The sequence below is a fragment of the Phodopus roborovskii genome, unplaced genomic scaffold (assembly GCF_943737965.1).
Source record: "Phodopus roborovskii unplaced genomic scaffold, PHOROB, whole genome shotgun sequence".
Taxonomy (NCBI): Eukaryota; Metazoa; Chordata; class Mammalia; order Rodentia; family Cricetidae; genus Phodopus; species Phodopus roborovskii.
The window spans coordinates 56,445,530-56,464,271 of record NW_026126480.1 but is presented as its reverse complement, the minus strand read 5'-3'; the positions used below and the strand labels follow the sequence as shown (position 1 = coordinate 56,464,271).

Sequence of the window (18,742 nt, the reverse complement as noted above, 5' to 3'; positions counted from 1 at the left end):
CCAATTTCACTTCTCTCAGGAATATGTTAGAAGTCTTATTGGTTTACATTTTTATCAGTGGTTAATACTTTCACAGTTACTCTTTCCAGATAAAAGGTTATAAAATATTTTATTAAGTTATTTTATTAGAAGCTGGAGATGTGGCTCAGCAATTAAGAGCACTTCCTGCTCTTAGAAAGAACCCAGATTTGATTCCTAGCACCCACACTAGGCAGCCCACAACTGCCAACACACCAGCTCCAGGAGAGGCAATCCCCTCTTCTGGCCTCTGTGGGCATCTGCACTCAAGTGGCATACACAGGTACACACTAAACATAAACAAAAATAATAAATAAATGAATACCACAAGAACAATGGGATGAAATGTAGTTGGTAATACACCTGTTCATTCATGAAAACCCAACACAAGACAGATGGCCTTGTTCATCCCTGGAAAAGAAAAGAATATCTGTATGTGAGAATGAGAGAAATGATTATTCATGTTAAGAAAAATGAAGCTTGACCCCCCAATTCCCACATACACAGAAATGGTTCCCACTAGGTTAAGTGGAGTGGGGCCAGCTGCCAAGTTCTGTCCATTCTTCCAACTAGTTTTTCTCCTAGTATTCACACCCTCTAATTATCCCATCCAGTTGGAAGGTGTGGTAAGGAAGGGCCCCTTTCATGTTCTGGAGAATGGGTTCTGGGTCCCTCGAGAATGTTCAAAGACCTGGAGAAAGAGACATCATGCCACCAGCCTTTTCACCTGAAGGCCCTCACTGGCCACATCCCTCATCACTGGGCCTTGGAGTGTGACAAGAGCACAAACCTCTGCTCTGTTTCAGGCCCGGTTGTAACCCTCCAAATGCTGGATACTGAATCCTGACCCCTAGAACGTCAGAAATATGACTGTGTTTACAGACACAGCCCTTACAGAAATAATTAAGATAAAAATGAGGTCCAATATGATTGCATCCTCACAGAAAAGGGAGATCAGAACCCAGCCACAGACAGCAGAAACAACCAACTGTATGAGGGCAAGGATTGAAGCCCCAGGAGAAGCCAAACCTGTCAACACCTGCTCTTCAACTGCCAGCCTCCAAAACAGACAAAACAGATTTCTGTTGTTCACAACCCCTCTCCAGTGTGTTGAGTGTTGTTGTGGCAACCCAAGTAAATGAGTGCATCCTTCCTCCTTATTTCCCAGCAGGACTGAGTGTGCACTGGGGGAAGGGCGACATGGGCCTTGGGGACCCAGATCTGATTACTGAGCAGAGCTCTGTATCCTGGCTCAACTGGTCTCTCCACTTGTAGTTTCTCCTTCCCACTGTATGTAGAGTAGCTTTTATTTATCCTGAACACACCCTGGGTTGGATTTCCCACGGAAATACCTTTGGCTCCCCTGTTCCACCTACCCAGCAGGCGCTGAACAAAAGTGCTTTCAGTTACCACCTAAGTCGGGGTTTCACAAACATCCACGCGCAGTGGGATTGCCTGCAGGGTCAATTCTTGAACTTCACCCCCCAAAAACCCTCATCAGCAGGCCTGTGATGGAGGCCCCACAATTCACCTTTCTGGCAAACTTCTAGCCGTGCCCCCCTCCCAGGAATTACTTACTCTTCTGCGCCCCGTGCACTTGACATTTTGTCTACCCTGGTCCCTGCCAGGAATTCCCTGCTGCCAAGCCTGACCCCACAGTTAGATCAGAAAACCTCCCAACTTGGGCTAAAGTTGAGAAGTTAAGCTATTTTTAAATGGGAAGCTTTACTGCAATCTGTACCAGGCCTGGAGGCCAATCCTAAAACACAGCTATCTAGGCGCAGGCTCAAGCACAAGGCTCTGCCATGGTCTCCCTCTTGACACACAGGAGAACAAATGGGTGGGGGCAGATTTCAGGGAGAAGAGAAGACTTGTGGAAGGACACATAAGAGCAGGAGCTCTGTTCCCGCTAACCCAGGTTGCTTATCTGAGACCACGGGAACCCTCCTCTCCCTGCTTACTCACCACTTTCTTGTGACCCCAGCTGGTCCTTGGCATTTGCAGCTAATGCTGAAAAGGTCTCATGGGACTGTACAACTTGAAACAAATAGTGGGGAAAGAGGCAGGGAAATGAGGACAGGAGGAGCCAGGAAGCTGGGGGCGGGGCCTCTCAAGGAACCTGCACACGTGTACCACTACCATGCCTTTCTCTGACCCGAAGAAGGCCCTGTCCAGGTGAGCCCTCGCTGAAAGGAGCCAACCCCAGGCAACCCTTTGAAATGGCCAAGTGCTTCAGACACAGATGGATTAGTTAGCTGGTCCGTGAGTGAGTGCCAGCTACCGGCCCCTGGACACGAGATTCTAAGAGCAGCCACGGTCCAGCCAAAGCTGCTGCTGTGTACCACCAGGCCTGGGGGTGAAGCGGGATCTGATGTGGATCCTAAAGGTAGGCCACTGCCTTTCCCAGGTCTGTTGCAAGAAGCCCTAGGACTCCACAGAGAACAGGTGAGACTAACAGATTGTACAGCTGTTGCAGAGACTGAAGGCCCTGCCTGGGAAACGTGAGTTAATTCAGTGGAGGACAGTGCTGCTGGAATCAGGATTGGCAGCTGAGTTGAAGTTGCTCCGCCTGCTCTCATGTCAGCTGATGAACACCTGGACCCGATTCCTGACAGCTTCATCCTGCAGCCTCCAGTCTTCCACCCAGTGAGTAGGCTTATCACAGTGACTGATCAGCTAAATCTAACTTGCTTGGGAGTGAGTGGGCTCCCAGGGTCCTTGCCTTTTCAATCTGCCTCTTCTGGGCTGGGTGGCTAGAAGAATGGAGGTGGGATTATTGAGAGGGACACTAATGACTAAGGGCAGCTGCTTCTCCGAGCTGGAAGGAAGGGCCTGGGAGCTCTCCCAATCAGAATCCTTCTCTCCCTCTTCCTGTTCAGTGCCCAGGAGACTTTCTGAAGCCCAGCAATGCTCTACAGAAGGCCAAACTCCCAGCAGGCACTACCACTAATGAGCACTGATCATTACCTTCCCCTGCTTGGTCCTCTCCTCCCTAGAGTCCTCCATCACTCAGTTAATTAACACATTCTGCCAAGAGACTGGGAACTGTGCTGCTGGGCCCTGCAAAGCTGTGGGAACCATGCCATATGGAGAGCCTGGCCTCTGGCATCTCCCCAGGTGCCTGAGTAATGGGATGAAGCATCTGAAACCTCCTTGGTCCCCATCGCCTCTTGCTTCACAGGCTAAGAACCACCACCTGGAAGGCTTCTTAGGGTGGTCTGGGCTCTCTGATTGCCACTGGGTGTTGACAAGCAATGCATGAAGGCTGGCTCTGTGACACTGGCCCCAGGTTCACCTGCTGGCTTGTGAGCATGCCTTCTGCAGAGCACCCACTGTGCTCAGATAACTGCTGAGCCACTTGAAGGGAAAAACAGTGAGGTTCCAGTTATAAGGACCTGTTATCTTAATAGGAAAACAGCTGGCCAGCTCCTCTATACTGGTGGTCCTGGGCCAAGCTAGCATTGTGAGTTAAGTGCTCTGAGAGCTCAGGAAGGGGAGAGCAAGAAGGTGCCAGGTTGGAGGGAGAGGAAAGGGTGGGAGAGAACAGACCCAGAATAAGACTTGCAATGTGTGTGTATACTTTAGGAAGGCCAGGTCACCTCTGTGAGAGGAATAGTGGGCCCAGCAGGTGACAAGTCACTTTTGGGAATCCCTGAAGAGAGACCACATCAGGGTCAGCTTGCTCCCAACTTCTCCATTCTTTTTTCCTCTCAGCTCCTAAACTCTGGACATTCACCAGTCCTCAGACACATCCTTCCCAGGTGGCAGTGGGTGGCAAGCCTCAGTGGGGACACAGCAACCTACTGGTGCTCTAACAGGACAGTGACGCTGGATTAGGCTTCCCCCTGGCATTGTGGTTTTTGACATCTCTGCCCAAGAAAGGAGGGCTTTGAAAAGAGCTGGACTAACCACTTGATGGGATGTAGACTTGCCATGGAAACAAATCTATGGACAAGTCTGTGAGGTATTATCTAGGCTCCATTAACCAAGGTAATGAGTGTATCCCTCAGTGTGGGGTGACACCATTCTGGGGGCTGAATCCTGGTCTAAATAAAAAGTATGCATCAAGCTAAGTACCAGGTTTTGTTGCAGCCTGAATCCTGACTGTGGATACAATGTGGCCAGCTGCTTCAAGCTCCTGCTGCCATGAGAGAAGAAATTAATCCAGGAATATTGGAGAGAAAACTGGTTATTCCCTACAAGGATATTTTATTTTGAGAGTGTATCAGTTACTTTTTCTTACTGCTGTAAAAAAAAAAAAAATACTTAGCAATAGCAACGTATGGCAGGAAAGGTTTGTTTTGGCTCCCAGGCATTAGAGAAACATCCGCCATAGCAAGAAAGGTGGAAGGAGGTGGCCACTCTTGAAGTTCCACAGTCAAGAGTCAAGGGCCTGGAATGCTTGTACTCCACTGGCCTTCACCTTTTTACTCAGTCTGGAAGAGGCCTATGAAAGGCACTGTCCCCATTTAGGGTGGGTCTTCCCACTGCAATTAACCTTACCTAGAAAATCCCCTTCAGATGTTCCTAAAAGTGTGTTTCCATGGTATTTGTAAATTTCAGCATGCTAACAGTCAAGATTAACTTCACAGTGGAGAAGCTGGGTTTCCTGGTCCACCACACCTACCCCTGCACACAGGGATCCCTGGTTCCACCTCCAATTGGCACACCTGGTTTCTCTCCCTTGCTCAGGTGGTTCCCTATGTCACAACAATTTTTGGTGGCCTGTATGCAGGCAAGATGGTCATGCTGCAGGGTGTGGTCCCTCTACGTGCACGAAGGTAAGGAGGACTGTCTAGGTTTGGGTAGAGCCCAGATTTAGGGGCATCAATCTGGGCTTCCTCTCTACCTTCAGAATTTCTTGTGGGTCTCTGACCAGAAGGACATCTCAAAAGCCACATAACATCCCCACCAGGTTTCAGGTGGACTTCCAGTGTGGGTGCTGCGTGCATCCGCGGCCAGATATTGCCTTCCACTTCAACCCTCGTTTCTACACTGTCAAACCACATGTCATCTGCAACAGCCTCCAAGGTGGACTCTGGCAAAAAGAAGTCCGGTGGCCGGGTGTCACCCTGAAGAGAGGTGCTAGCTTCCTCATCCTCTTTCTCTTTGAGAGCAAAGAGGTGAAGGTGAGTATAAAGGCTAGGCATCACTTAGTCTAGAATGGCACCCCTACACTATTCCTTCTCTTGTCCAGTTTTCCATGGCATTGCGATAAACAGCACTGTAGAGAAGGGGATAAGGTCCCTGGATCCAGTGGGGAGAGGGATCTGCTGCATGGTCAGAGAATAAGCACTTGGAGGCCTCCTGCTTGGTTCCAGACACTGTGCTGAAACCTTTATGAGAATGTGCCCACTAAATCCTCCCACAGGGTCTGAGATGGGTGCCTTCACAATCAGCTTATAGCTGAGGCAGCAGGAGATGGGGAGAGAGAACTTAATGCCCAGGCTTTGACCTCCAATATGATCCCAATAGAATGATAATGGCACCTTCAGAAGGCCCTACAGGACAAGACAGCTGGTGGAAGGGAAGTCCTGATGCATACAAATTACCCCCAACTTCCTGAGCCTTGGTTTCCTTGCTGTAGATAGGAGGAGGGGAAGGAAGAGGAGGAGACGGATGATAGCAATGGTGGTGATGCTGCTGCTGGTGGTAAGGTGGCGGTAGTGGTGGTGGTGGTAGTTGCCTTGGACTGCATGACAACCATTGCTGTTTGAGAAAGTTCAGCATTTCAACATTGCAGATAACTCTTCAGCACCTTTTAACTTTCATTGTTAATGATTCTCACTGTCTTATAGGAGTTCCCTTATGCCTTTTCTTTGGGAAATTTTGTGTGGGCTTTGAAGGATGAAAATGTATAAAATGGTTAAACTAAATAATTCTTAGGAAAAACTCCCCCTCCACCATGGAACACAGGAATCCCATTGTGCCCTCCTGATTACACCAAGAACAGGAACGTTAGAGGCTGACTAGACACACCTGACCCCAAGGATGAAATCCAGATCAGGTTCCAGACTCTGAGGTCTGAGGCCAGAGTTTAGTTGATAGGTATAGACATCAGAGAGGCATGGTATAAAGGGAAAAGAGTAAAACACCAGAATCCTCCCTCCTGGGAGCATATGAGGGGAACAGGCCTGTGTAGAAGACTAAGACACGAAGGGACAAAATTAGGCAACAGTTCAGTGCAAATACTATATTATGTCTCTTGAGGAATGAAAATTGTCCTTAAGTTGTAGTGGAGGGTCTAGTCCTCAGAAGAAGTCCTTTTCCCAAGGTCAGGCATTTGGTTAAAGGCCTCCATTCTGTCAGGGGCCTTTCTAAAAGGCATCATTCTCCTTATCTCTGACAGGAGGAACTCATGGCCTTGGTATAAGAGGGCTACTGAACCTTTGAGAACACACACATTTAGATATTGCTGAACTTACTATGTTTGTCTCAGGAAAATGCTGCAATGAAGCTAATGGCCCCTTCTGACCCTGAATCATTGAGTCTGCTCTCAATCTTGCCTGTGGCTAAACTATTGAGTACAAAAGGTGTAGCCTTTTCTCGATAAACACAATGGCAGCCATCCTGACTCACCCTCAGATCTTGTCCCCACCCCCAATTCCTACCCCACCACCAGAACACCACACATCCTCTGACCTGAACCCTGACATAGCAGGTCCCCAGCAGGTAGTGACAATGATGACAACTCACATTGGCTGAGAGGGGGAAAGCTCTGTCATGGGTAAAGAGAGCATGGACAGTGCTCTTGTACCAGGATCAGCTCTGCCACCTACCAGCTCCACAACCTTGGACAGATGACATAAGTTTATCTGCACAGTGCACCTGCCTTGCAGAGTTTGGGAGGAAAAACAAGTTAAGTAAAACCCAGGGAGGCATGCTTGCTAGTGCCTGGGATGGATTATGCACACAGTGAGTAGTGGGCTGCTCTTCAGCTGGGCTCTGTCTGCTTCTCCAGGTGAGTGTGAATGGACAGCATTTTCTTCACTACCGATACCAGCTCCCACTGTCACGTGTGGACACCCTGGGCATTTATGGTGACATTTTGGTGAAGGCTGTTGGATTCCTGAACATCAATGTAAGTTCTCTTGGAGCCAAGACTAAGTCAGTGGTGGCCAGAGGCAAACACAAGGCCCTGGATTCAATCCCCAGTGCTGCCTAAACAGCCCTAGATTGATTCAGTAAATCTGAGGAGGGGCCAGGAATAGAAATATTCCGCCACCAGCTTTAAAAGGTATGAGAAGTCATCAGAGGCTTACAGTGGTCCCAAAGGCTCAGTTTCTTTTTCTTTCTTAACAGCCATTTGTGGAGGGTAGAAGAGAGTATCCAGTTGGATATGTGAGTTTCTTCTATTTTATTGCATTTATTTATTTTGTGTATGTGAATACATGATGTGTCCATGTGTGTGTGGTCAGAGAAGCATTCATGGGTGGAGGTCAGAGAACAATTTGTAAGAGTTTCCTTCCCCCATGTGAGCCCAGGGATGGAACTCATTTATCAGGCTTGATGGCTCACCAGTTGGGATATTTGAGTTTTGGGAGCAATGTTGGACAACTGTGCACAGATGCCAGCTGGCCTCTCTCCTCCCTGCACATGGTTGCACAAGACCCAGCTGACCCCTTCCCTCGCTGCTTCGGATACCAGGAATATGCCTGGCTCCCTTAAGCCCCTGGAGAGCCTGGGTTTGCCTCTCCCCCTCCTACCTCCAAGGCAAGCTTGGGAAGATGGGTTGGAGGAGTCTACTTCCTTCAGAGGCCCATGATTCCCATGTGAAGACACTTTCTATGGAGCTTTAGATCAACCCTGCAAGGTGGCTGTGGTTGGTATCACAGGACAAAAAAAAAAAAAAAAAGGAGAGGAGACCCATGGCCTTGCTGGAGATGTGGGATGACAGCTCCACTGTCCTTCCAACACTCACCATTACTCAGAGATGGGAGAGGGGTATCTCAAGATTCTAAGGATCCTCCACTGGGAGCCCACTCACTTGTCTGCTGCTAGGAGAGGCACAAACTCCTTGTGTCCCCCCAGTGCAAGAAAGTAGGAAGGCCTCTTTGCCCAGGCAAATGCTTACAGTCTGCCCTGCCTCTCTCTCCTTCAGCCCTTCCTGCTGTACAGTCCCAGGCTGGTAAGTGACTCTCTCTCTAGGTCTCTCCTGGATGTTTAGTCCCATTTCTGCTCCCTGACTTCCTGCTTTCCCTTTCTTTGTGGGAAACTGCAGCAGTGGGAGGGCAAGGCAGCTCCAGCTCCATCTTCCCTTACTCTGCAAATGGGTATTTAATACTTCCCTGTGACGGCCCAGTGGTAAGCGATAGGTTAGGGGGATCCAGCAGGTCCCAGACCTCCAGCTGCTCATAGATGGCACAGTGCCAAACCACTGCAAGCCTGTTACATACAGTTGAGAGCACATCTGTGGGAAGTGCCAGGACACTGAGCACTGGCTGGAGGAGCATGAAGAAGCCCTCACAGGTCTACAGCAGGCACTTAGAACATGGATGGGCAGGACTGAGTCTCCTAGCTGCAAGCCTACAGAGAAACTCATCTACCATGGTGTCCCTGGGTCCCTCAGGGTAGCCTGTTGGTGAAGGACCCTGACACCCCTGTGATCACCATCTCAGTCATTTCCATTTTTGTCAGGAGGTACCCTGCTCACGCACTCTTCCTCGGGGTCTCTGGCCCGGGCAAGTTATTGTAGTTCGAGGATTGATCTTGCAAGAGCCGAAAGAGTAAGTGTTTAATTTTAAATGCTTTAATTGTAAATACTTGGCAGTTGGGTCCCAAATTGGGGATATGATCTCCTCCTTTGTCATAATGTTTGGTTTAGGGAACAACCAAGCAATCCTAGAAAGGAAGTGTTCCATGGTATTTGGGAGCCAGAACCTGGAGGCTGTTAGAAAACAGATGCTTCCTGCCTTCTCCTCCAATGGGCACTCAAATCCAGACCTGTAGCTTAGATCCATTTAGACCAGAGGCTTCAGTTCCCTAATGTCACCCTGACTTGATAAGAGATTCTCTCTAGATACCCATCATCTTCATCTGGAGCTGGAGAGATGGCTCAGCATTTAAGAGCACTCCCAATACAAACACGAGGGCTGGAGTTCCGAGGCCAGCACCCATGGAATAAGCCTGGTATACTCATAATCCAGCACCCCTGGAGACAGAAACAGGAGGAGTGCCAGGGCTTGCTGGCCTCTAGTCTCACGGAGAAGCTGGAGCACCAAGCTCAGGGAGAGACCCTGCTTCAAAGGAATAGCAAAAAGAAATAGAGAAGGACACCTGACATCCTCCTCTAGTCCCTGGTATGCATGCATCTGCATGAGCACGCTCACACACACACACACACAAATACGTAGATGTTGCATCATGTAATAATACTGTCTAAGCAAAGAGCATCATTTTCATACTCATTTACGGTTCTATACAAGCAACTTACATGCTCTTTCATTTAATTCTAACAGCCCAAGACAAGAACAACACTCTTATCCTTCCTAATTTACAGATGAGGAAACACACAGAGATTAAGTGAGTCATCCAAGGCTGAAGCTCTGAAACTACAGAGCATAAACTGTGCAGCCTAGTCCTTACCACTAAGCTTGTTGCCAAAGCAATAAGCCACAACCTGACTCGTAAAAATAAATGTTAACCGCTGCTGTGACCAAGCCATCCACATTTCCAGGGGAAAAAACTGAGGCTCCAGCTAGGTAATTACTCTGCCCCCATAGTCTTCCAGTCTGGAATTCAAGTATGATACTCATGTGGTGTCTATGCCTCTATGCTGTTATGCATGCAGGTGTCCTGCCCAGAGCCTGACACAGAAACTTAATTCTTGGGAGCTATCTGATCTTCCAGTGGCTCTCCTGCCTCCAGCCTTCAGAGATACAGAGATGAAGGCATCGGTGGCTGACCCACTTCTCTGCCTGCTTCCTGTAGTTTCACCCTGAGCCTGAGGGATGGGACCACCCATGTTCCAGTGACACTCAGAGCTTCCTTCACAGACAGAACCCTGGCCTGGGTCTCCTCCTGGGGACGAAAGAAGCTGATCTCAGCCCCCTTCCTCTTTTACCCCCAGCGATTTTTTGAGGTAGGTCTAAGCCAAGTAGTCACGTCTCTGCTTCCCATAGTGATCTGGACGACTGTGGGCTGGATCCTGGGATGGATGAGCAGGCCAATACCCTGGGGCTAGGTAGCCAGAGCCAGCCCTGCTGCAATGTTCAGACATTGGCCCATCAGTCCTCTATGCTGATGCCAGAGATGCTGGGCGCAGAATCACAGGCATAATTTATTCAGGTAGACCCAAGTATCAGTTGTCTTTAAAAGCTCCCCTAAGCTTCTAAAGGCCAGGTGTGATGGAGCACACCTGTAATCCCAGCCCTTGGAAAAATGAGGCTCAAGGCCAGCCTCAGCAACATAGGAAGATTGACACCAGCCTGAGCTACATACATGAGACCTGGTCTCAAGTTCCCTTTATGACTCCAATGTGTAGCCAAGGTTGAGAACATTTCCCAATGGAAAGCAGCATTGCAGATGGTGAACTTTAACCCCTGGACCTGTCTGTCTCTGATCACTGTGTCCCCTCAGTGAAGGAGGATCCCTATGGTAGTACACCAGGGAGGGTCTGTCTGGAAGCTCACCATCCAATCAAGCTATTCTTACCAGGTACTGCTCCTGTGCCAGGAAGGAGGGCTGAAGCTGGCACTCAATGGGCAGGGGCTGGGGGCCACCAGCCTGGACCAGAAAGCACTGGAGCAGCTGCGGGAGCTCAGGATCACCGGAAGTGTCCATCTCTACTGTGTCTACTGCTAAGGAGGGCTCCAAGGGCATCCCAACCAGAGAAGAGGAAGGGCAGCTACAGCCAGGACCCCACAGTATGGCCTCACTCGCTGTCCTCATAGGACCATTCACCTGTCACCACCATGTCAGGCCTAGTTCACATCCAGGTCACAAGCTTGAGTCTGCAAGGACATGAGGACTCCAAAGCTAGGGAAGGCTGACAGCTCTGTGCCTCCTCTACCAGGAGTTTCGTGGCCCTATCTTTCTAGACTACACTCAAGGGGAACAAATTTAGTAACTCACAAAGACACACACACTTACTGCATTTTAATTTATCAGTTCTGAAAACAAGGGCCCAGGTCAATGTGGTATCTCTGCACTTGTCTTCAGCATTCCAACTCTGTCTTAGTCCTCAGTCCACCACTCCATGGGGCAGTGTGGCTGGAACTCTATATAGGCCCAGCCACTGAGAAGGCAGGTAGAGTGTGAAAGATGAGCCCCAGGCCTATGAGCAACATACTATCTACACTCATACTTCCATCCACACATGAATTTCATCTACAGTCATTCAATAGTTTGTGAAGACTTTGCCCAAAGTGACAAATACCATAGTTGCTTGCTTGGTTTTGGCCAAAGGAAAATAGCCACACCCCAGAAAAACACACTAATAATGGGACCACATTTTAGTCACCCAACCATATAAACAGCAGTAATCTCTCATAAGGTTATAATATAGTCTAGGTAGGTCAGAAGCCATACCATCTATGTTTGATGTTCACACAATGGCAAAATATTCTAATAATTTCTCAGAATTTGTTCCTGTCATAAAATGATGCATGACTTTATTTAGCAGAGCAAGTAGACCAGGAAAAAGGGAAGACTATTCCTGGAAATAAAATCTAGGTTCATCTTAGATAAGACTTCAGAGTCTTATCTCTTGGAAATGTTTCTGTAATTCCATCTACATGCCCATAGCTGCACCAACTTACTGGGTGGAAGGTGTTGATGAAGGATTCACTATTTTATAACTTTATACTCTAAGCAGAGAACCATTTTCTTCCCTCATCCATTTACCAAGATTGATCATACATCTATCACGGGGGAAAAAAAAGCTCAATAAATACGGGGGTGTGGAGAACTTGTACTGCAAATATGCCTTTATCATAATACAGGGAACTAGAAGTTGGAGAAAAAGATGTCTGAAAGGCAACCCCTAGATACCAAGGCCCTGGATTCTGGGAAGAATCCCGGTCAAGGAAAAGATGGCAGGTTGATAGGTTGAGTGTGAGTAGAGTGTGCAGCTTTCATGGCAGAAACAGAGGGCAGGAGACAGGCCACTTAACCAAGAGCAAAGTCTGTACTGTTCTTACATAGTGTGATGCCTTTCTGATAGTTTAAAGTAAATCCTAGAACTCTGTAGAGAAATTCTTTATTCTCCTTACAACTTTTCTCAGCCCCTTATTATATACCCACAATTATTTTCTTAAAATAAACATGTTAAGTACTGGAGAGATGCTCAGCAATTAAGAGCACTGGCTGTTCCTCCAGAGAACACCCCCACACACAAATTCTCAGCATCCACATGGCAGCTCACACCCATCAGTAACTCCAGCTCCAGAGATCTGATGCCCTCTTCTGGCCTCTACAAGCACTGCATAAATATGGCACACAGACATATGCAAGCAAAACACCACATAAACAAAGGAAAATTAGCCCAGAGGTGTTGATGGTGCAGGCCTTTAATCTCAGCAGTCAGGAGGCAGAGGCTGGCAGATTTCTGAGTTTGAGGTCAGCCTGGTCTACAGAGTAAGTTCCAGGACAGCTAGGGCTACACAGAAATCCTGTCTCAAAAACCCACCCAAAATAATTTTTTTAATAAACTTGTCAGTTCCCACAGATATATATTCATGGTTTGCACTAGCACCTCAGCAGCATTTACTGATATAATCATATTTACTTATCTAATCTAATGAAATAAAATATATTGAGAGAATTCTAATATACTATCTTAAAATTTTTGGAGTAAAACTTATTTGGTGTTGATGAATCTTAACAAATACATTGTGCATTTTACCACTAATATGTATTTTTATTATGTTCATAAATTGGCCTGCCATTTTACTTATTCATATGTATTAGTGGCTTTTCTATTACTGTGATAAACTCCATGACCAAGGCAAACTCTAGAAGACAGGGTTTATTTGGGCTTATGGTTCTAGAGGGCTGAATCTGTCATGGCAGGAAATAGCAAGCATGATGGCAAGATGAGAGCTCACATCTTGAACAGCACAAGCAGGAAGCAGGAAGAGTAACTCAAAATGTCAGGAGATGCTTCCTCCAACCAGGCCACACCTATTAAGCCTCCCCAAGCAGGGCTACCCACAAAGGACCAAGTATTCAAACATCTGAACTCTGGTGGACATTCTCATTCAAACCACCAAATCATGCACATGTTAGACTTAAATTGCTGTGACAATTTAAGAAACAGTTTAAGGAGAAAGGATTTACGTTGGTCACAGTTTTAGAGTTTTCCACACATCATGGTGGAGAGCACACGGGACAGCCAGGAAGCCCAGAGTGGGGGTAGGGTGTGCCCACACTTGCCAACTTGCTCTTTCTTTTTCCTCCATGGCTCTCAACCTATTGGACCATGTGCCCTCATTCAGGTCAGGCTTTTCATGCTTAATAAATCCTCATAGACACACAGGGAAGCACGCTTTACTTAACTTCCAGACATAGCTTAACAGAGTGTTAAGATGCAATGAAATACTCAAAAGTTGACATAAAAAGAGACAACAGCAGATGATAGATACTACTGTGGGTACCCTTAAAGATGGCTGCACCCCATCTTGGCACAAGACAGAGTTCAAAGCTGTCAGCAATCATAAAACCTAAAGGTCAAAGGTGTGGCTACAGAAGGATGTTTTGGCTATCTTAGTCTAAGTAACAACAGACTGACTCTCAAGGCTAGGGAAGGAGAAGTTGAATCTGAGGTGTAGCTACTCCTGACCGCAAGGCTAGGGAACAAGAAGTTGGAGCTAAGGTGTGGTTATTGAACCCTTAGAATAAGTGAGGAAGAAAAGTCTGTTTGTTCCGTATGCATGATACTGTGTTCCCCTTTTTGGATAAGGAATATAAGAGTGGTGAAAAATAAACTCGTGGCATTTCAGTATTGACTGATCTGCCCTCCTGAACTTTATTCTGTCTCTCTGTCTTTCTTTATTGTCCATAGCTAGCCTTTCCCTCATCCTCACACCCCCCTTCAGGTATGGACTTGGGACCATTCGGCTGGCTCCGATTGCAGCCCCACAAAGATAGCCCCTGACATACTTACTACCTTGCCTTCCAGATAGAGGCATTAAATCCTCTGGAAGTTTCCATGATAATATCTATAGTACACAGACAGCTCCCTTCTATAAACATCTTGGGCACGCCAAACATCAGAGTTTGTCTTGAGAAGGCGTTCACGGGAAAAGGCGCTTGCTGTGGAAAAGTTTGTTTTCCCTGCTAGACTGGTCTTTGAGACCCAGGATGCCTGTGCAGGGCCCAGTCCTGCAGGGTCAGCCTCACCCTTGTGTAGCGGAGGTGTTTGGAGACTTACATGTGGTAGCGAACTATGGAGTGTTTGGACTCAGCTAAGGGAGGAATCCCCTGCTCAACTCTGTCATCCTGTCTCTCTCCAATCTTCTCTACCACATTTGTGCTCCAGTAAAAGCACAGAGTAGCCAGTCATAGTGGCAGAGGCAGGTGGGTCTCTGTAAGTTCAAAACCAGCCTGGTCTACATAGTGAATTTCAGAATAGGCAGGGCTACAGAGAAAGAAAAAAATTCTATCTCAAAAAAAAAAAAATGTAATACAAAATAATAAAAGTGCTGTCTAAGGCTGAAGAGATGGTTCAGTGTTTAAAAGAAGTTCCTGATCTTGCTGAGAATTCTAGCTCAGTTCCCAGCACCCACATTGGGCAGTTCATATCCACCTGGAACTCTAGTCCTGAGGATCTAATGCCACTGGCCTCCAAGCACAAATGTGCACAGAGCCACAACAGAAGCACACACATATGCATAATGTAAAAATAACCCTTCAGGAAATAAAAGTGCAGTGCAACCTTAGCAATCTAAACCCTGAAACCCCTTCCATCAGCCTACAAACCGATTCACAATGGTTCCAAGGACAAACCGGCTGAACTCAGTGGGGTGCAGCTCAGTCCCCCAACAACTAGACTAAGGCTGGAAATAAAATCTAGACTCACCTTAGAATGGACTTGGGACTCTAACTCTTGATAGTGTGTCTGTAATCTCCTTGGCATGCCCAGAGCTGTGAGCTGTGCCAGTCACTGGGTGAAAAACACTAATAACAAATTCCCTAAAGGCAGTTCAGAGCAGGGTAAAGAACCTGCTCTCTCTGGCCAGGAGACACAATCTCACATCCTAGGGGCAGAGCATGAAAACTCTTATAAAGTTTTTGTGTGCCCAGTACTGATTGCTAAACGGTGAGTTTCTTCCTTAAAAATTGAAAAGGATGGACTGGAGAGGAGGCTCAGCAGTTAAAAATATGTACTGCTTTTTCAGAGAACCTGGGTCTGACTCCAGCACCCACATCAGACAGCTCACAATTGTCTGTAACTCCAGTTCCAGGGAATCTGATGTCTTCTAGCCTCAGCAGACACCTGCACACATGTGGTGCATATAAACTCACACAGACACACACACACAGAGAGAGAGAGAAATAATAAGTTAGTCCTTTTTTAAAACTGCAAAAGAGTTTTATGTAGGTAATACTAAAGGTATGTAGGTAGTACTAAAACAGAAACATACACATGTGCAAACAAGTGCTATGTTTTACCAATGTGGTTTGTGATGGGGAAAATTGTTTATATAGCAACAAAAGAGGAAAGAATATATAGATTTCAATTTATGTAATTGAGCGACTAAAACAAATAATTTTATAATCTTGTATACAGAGATCAATTTTCGTCTTCCCTGTTTGCTTTGTTCTCTAGGCATCCCCAGATAGCCTCTTTCCATAAAGAAAACACCCTGAGTCACTTAGTACATTCCCCTGCTGCCTGACAAACAAAAGAGCAGCAGTTGAGATGGTCCCCTGAGAACTTCCCAGTTTCCCTGCAGAGGGAAACACACCCCAGGGGCAGACAGCTGCCATGGTGCTAACAGAGGTGACTAGAAAGATAATCTGTTTTTAATTGAGCTATACATTTTCCCCACCCTCCTTTAGAAAAAAAAAATCTTTATCTCTGGTCATTGGATATTTGTTTAATAAGGGCACTGAATTGCTCATGACTGTGTCAGAGGATCAGCAAATGGCAATTAATTTCAGGGGATCAGCCCACCAGGAAACAAAGCAGTGATGGGTGAAACTCTGGATAGGCAAGACCTCAGCCCCAGAATGCTTCTTGCTCCTGCTGAGTCTTTGGTGTTTGCTGCAATTTTTCTCTGGTATCTAGCGTGCTGTGAATGGGTGTGGGGAGATCCCCACTGCCTTTGATGTAGTATGATCATCTCTTTGAAATACTCCCGTTCTACTGTGCACTTTTACCTGTGGATTATAATGAAGATGATTTCTTCTTAAGTTGTACTGTCTAACTGATAATAATGAATGTTATTTTAAATAGAGTTTTGATGACTGAAAATAAGCATAAGGAAGTAGGGCCTATGAGTTTCACTTTGGGAAGTGCATGGACTTTCTTAAGGTTTAGGTTAATGATCTGAAAAACAGTTGAGTCCCAGGAGCCAAATCTTGATGTTGAGAGATGTATTCACAGGTTTTGATGTGCATCATAGCTGTAGCAAAGCCTTAAAATGACTTCAGGTTAAGATGTTTTGATAATAGCTTTGAGGTTAAAAAAAAAAAACTTATAAAACAATCTAAAGTTTAGGAAGGCACATAGCTGAGTGAGGAACTTGTTAGGGTCAGGGAACAAGAACAAAGCAGCCCAATTATATGCTGATGTGCCTTTCTTGCTAGGATGGGATGATGATTAATTCTTTGTAGGTCTTAAGTTTGTATATTTTTGATTTTCCTTTTCTTAGAGCATACTTGATATTTACTGTCTTTGTATATAGTTTTGTATCAAGTCTAAATCTTTTCTTTAAACTAAAAGGGGAATTGTAGTGAGCTATCCACCCTGTCCTCACCTGTTGCACTGACCACGCCCATTGGGAGTGGGGACAGGTGCGGGTGTAACCTGGGAGGACTAGGTCTGGGGTCTAGAACCTCAGAGGCTCTCTTTTGCTTCCTGATGGGGACAGATAGCATCCAGAGGCATCCTTGGGACAGGAACCTGCTGGCATTCATCTGTCTCTGTTGTAAGTTATTGCTCCCTGAGTAAACATCCATCAGCTTATCTGTTTTCCCCAACACTTATTTACTCATGATAATTCCTTGTGCCCACTGCTGCCCTTAGCTCCCTGATATAAAAACTGTTGATGACTTAAAATAGAGTTGACTAGTTCTTTTTCATATATATAATAGTTTAGCTTTGTGATTCTTCTAAGATTTCTTATAAGATTACCTATTGAGATAAATAATAAAGTGATTGGTCCTTCCTCTCAGTGTCCTAAGTAGGGTGCCTGCCAGTACCTGTAAGACTGGGGACAAGGGCAGGCTGGTCTGGATTCTAAAAGAGGCCAGCCTCTGGGTGCTGGGCCAGCTGCTTGATGCTAACATGTGAGCAATAAAATCCTGCCTTGAGCAAACCTTTTGCATAACACCCAAAAGGACTGAGGGTTGTGTCTTCATTCCACATCCAGCTCACAGTAGCACACCCAGCCCTGTGTCCCAGTGATGATCACCTATTTAATGGGTTCTCTGTGTGTGTTGAAGTCATTGTGAAATGGATTCCCACTACTACCTGAAGGGGTAGCTAAGCTGAACGCATTCAGAAATGTCAACAACTGCCATGACCAAGCAGAACCCCATGAGCAATGACTGTGATCACAAAGGTCACTTAGCCACAGCAGAGGACAAATTCAGTTCTGCAGTCCCATGGGGCTGTCTTTCTGTTTCATACTACAGGCCCTGAGCAGGTTTGGGAGGCAGGAGAGAATAGGACCAGGTGAGAAGCCAGGTTGGTTCTGTCTCATCACTGTCGATTCAGGCAGTAATGGTGCAGGCCTTTAATCCCAGCACTTGGGAGGCAGAGGCAGGTGGATCTCTGAGTTCGAGGCCAGCCTGGTCTACAGAGCTAGTTCCAGGACATTGAGGACCACACAGAGAAAACCAAAAGAAAAAAGGAAAAAAAAAAGAAAGAAAAGGAAGGAAGGGAAGGAGGGAGGGGAAAAGGGAGGGAGGGAGAAAAGAGAGAGTATTGTGAATTTTGATTAAAAATAATGGCTTAAAGTTTCTATTGCTGGGAAGAAGCATCAGGATCATAGCAACTCTTATAAGGAAAACATTTAATTGGGATGGCAGCTTACAGACAGACATGGTGCTGGCTACATCTTGAGCAGAAGGCAACAGGAAGTAAGTGACACTGATTGGTATCCTGAGCATAGGGGACAGTGCAGCCTGGCACATTTTATCTTTTTATTGACAACTGTCAGATACTTCTTTGTAACAGCTACTTTGGGTGGTATATAATGGCCCCCATAAGCTCATAGGGAGTGGCACTATTAGGTGTGGCTTTGTTGGTGTGAGTATGGCCTTGTTGGGGGAAGTATGTTACTGTGAAGGCAAGCTTTGGAGCTCATACATGCTCAAGCCATGCCCTCTGTCTCAGTTCACTTCCTGTTGCCTGCAAATCAAAATGTAGAACTCTTAGCTCCTTCTCCAACGCTATGCCTGCCTGCATGATACCATGTCCTGCCATGGTGATAATGAACTAAACCTCTGAACTGTAAGTCACCTCAATTAAATGTTTTTCTTTATAAGAGTTGCCATGGTCTCTTCACAGCAATAGGAAGCCTAAAACTTGTCAACCAAGCACCCAGAGAGGGTG

At 46.5% G+C, this 18,742-nt stretch overlaps 1 protein-coding gene and 1 long non-coding RNA gene across 8 annotated transcripts; one reads left to right on the top strand and one right to left on the bottom strand.

The window, feature by feature from the left end:
- Positions 1-359: 359 nt before the first annotated feature.
- On the bottom strand, positions 360-871 carry LOC127227750 (uncharacterized). Its single transcript, XR_007835008.1, has 2 exons — positions 522-871; positions 360-429 (listed from the first exon to the last, which is right to left on the bottom strand). It is a non-coding gene; the product is annotated as an uncharacterized LOC127227750 (long non-coding RNA).
- A 1,117-nt stretch (positions 872-1,988) lies between these two features.
- On the top strand, positions 1,989-10,870 carry Lgals12 (galectin 12). 7 transcript variants are annotated; one of them, XM_051193854.1, is made up of 10 exons: positions 1,989-2,193; positions 2,486-2,664; positions 4,711-4,799; positions 4,874-5,147; positions 6,980-7,099; positions 7,321-7,359; positions 8,120-8,146; positions 8,656-8,744; positions 9,949-10,099; positions 10,675-10,869. In XM_051193854.1, exons 2-10 carry the CDS (start codon positions 2,596-2,598, stop codon positions 10,819-10,821), a joined length of 1,005 nt encoding a protein of 334 aa, XP_051049811.1. In that variant the 5' UTR covers positions 1,989-2,193; positions 2,486-2,595; the 3' UTR covers positions 10,822-10,869. The 7 variants fall into 7 exon arrangements, with proteins under 7 accessions (XP_051049811.1, XP_051049812.1, XP_051049809.1 ...); XM_051193855.1 differs by lacking the exon at positions 1,989-2,193 and adding an exon at positions 2,206-2,404 and having other exon boundaries at positions 10,693-10,870; XM_051193852.1 differs by lacking the exon at positions 1,989-2,193 and adding an exon at positions 2,206-2,404.
- Positions 10,871-18,742: the final 7,872 nt, after the last annotated feature.

What these genes read in the sequence shown, in the direction of transcription:
- Lgals12 (XM_051193854.1), top strand. Translation starts at nt 2,596, where the DNA reads ATGTCAGCTGATGAACACCTGGACCCGATTCCTGACAGCTTCATCCTG. An exon ending in GTCCCTCTACGTGCACGAAG is followed by an intron (nt 4,800 to 4,873) that starts GTAAGGAGGACT and finishes CTCTACCTTCAG; the next exon opens with AATTTCTTGTGGGTCTCTGA. An exon ending in TTGGATTCCTGAACATCAAT is followed by an intron (nt 7,100 to 7,320) that starts GTAAGTTCTCTT and finishes CTTTCTTAACAG; the next exon opens with CCATTTGTGGAGGGTAGAAG.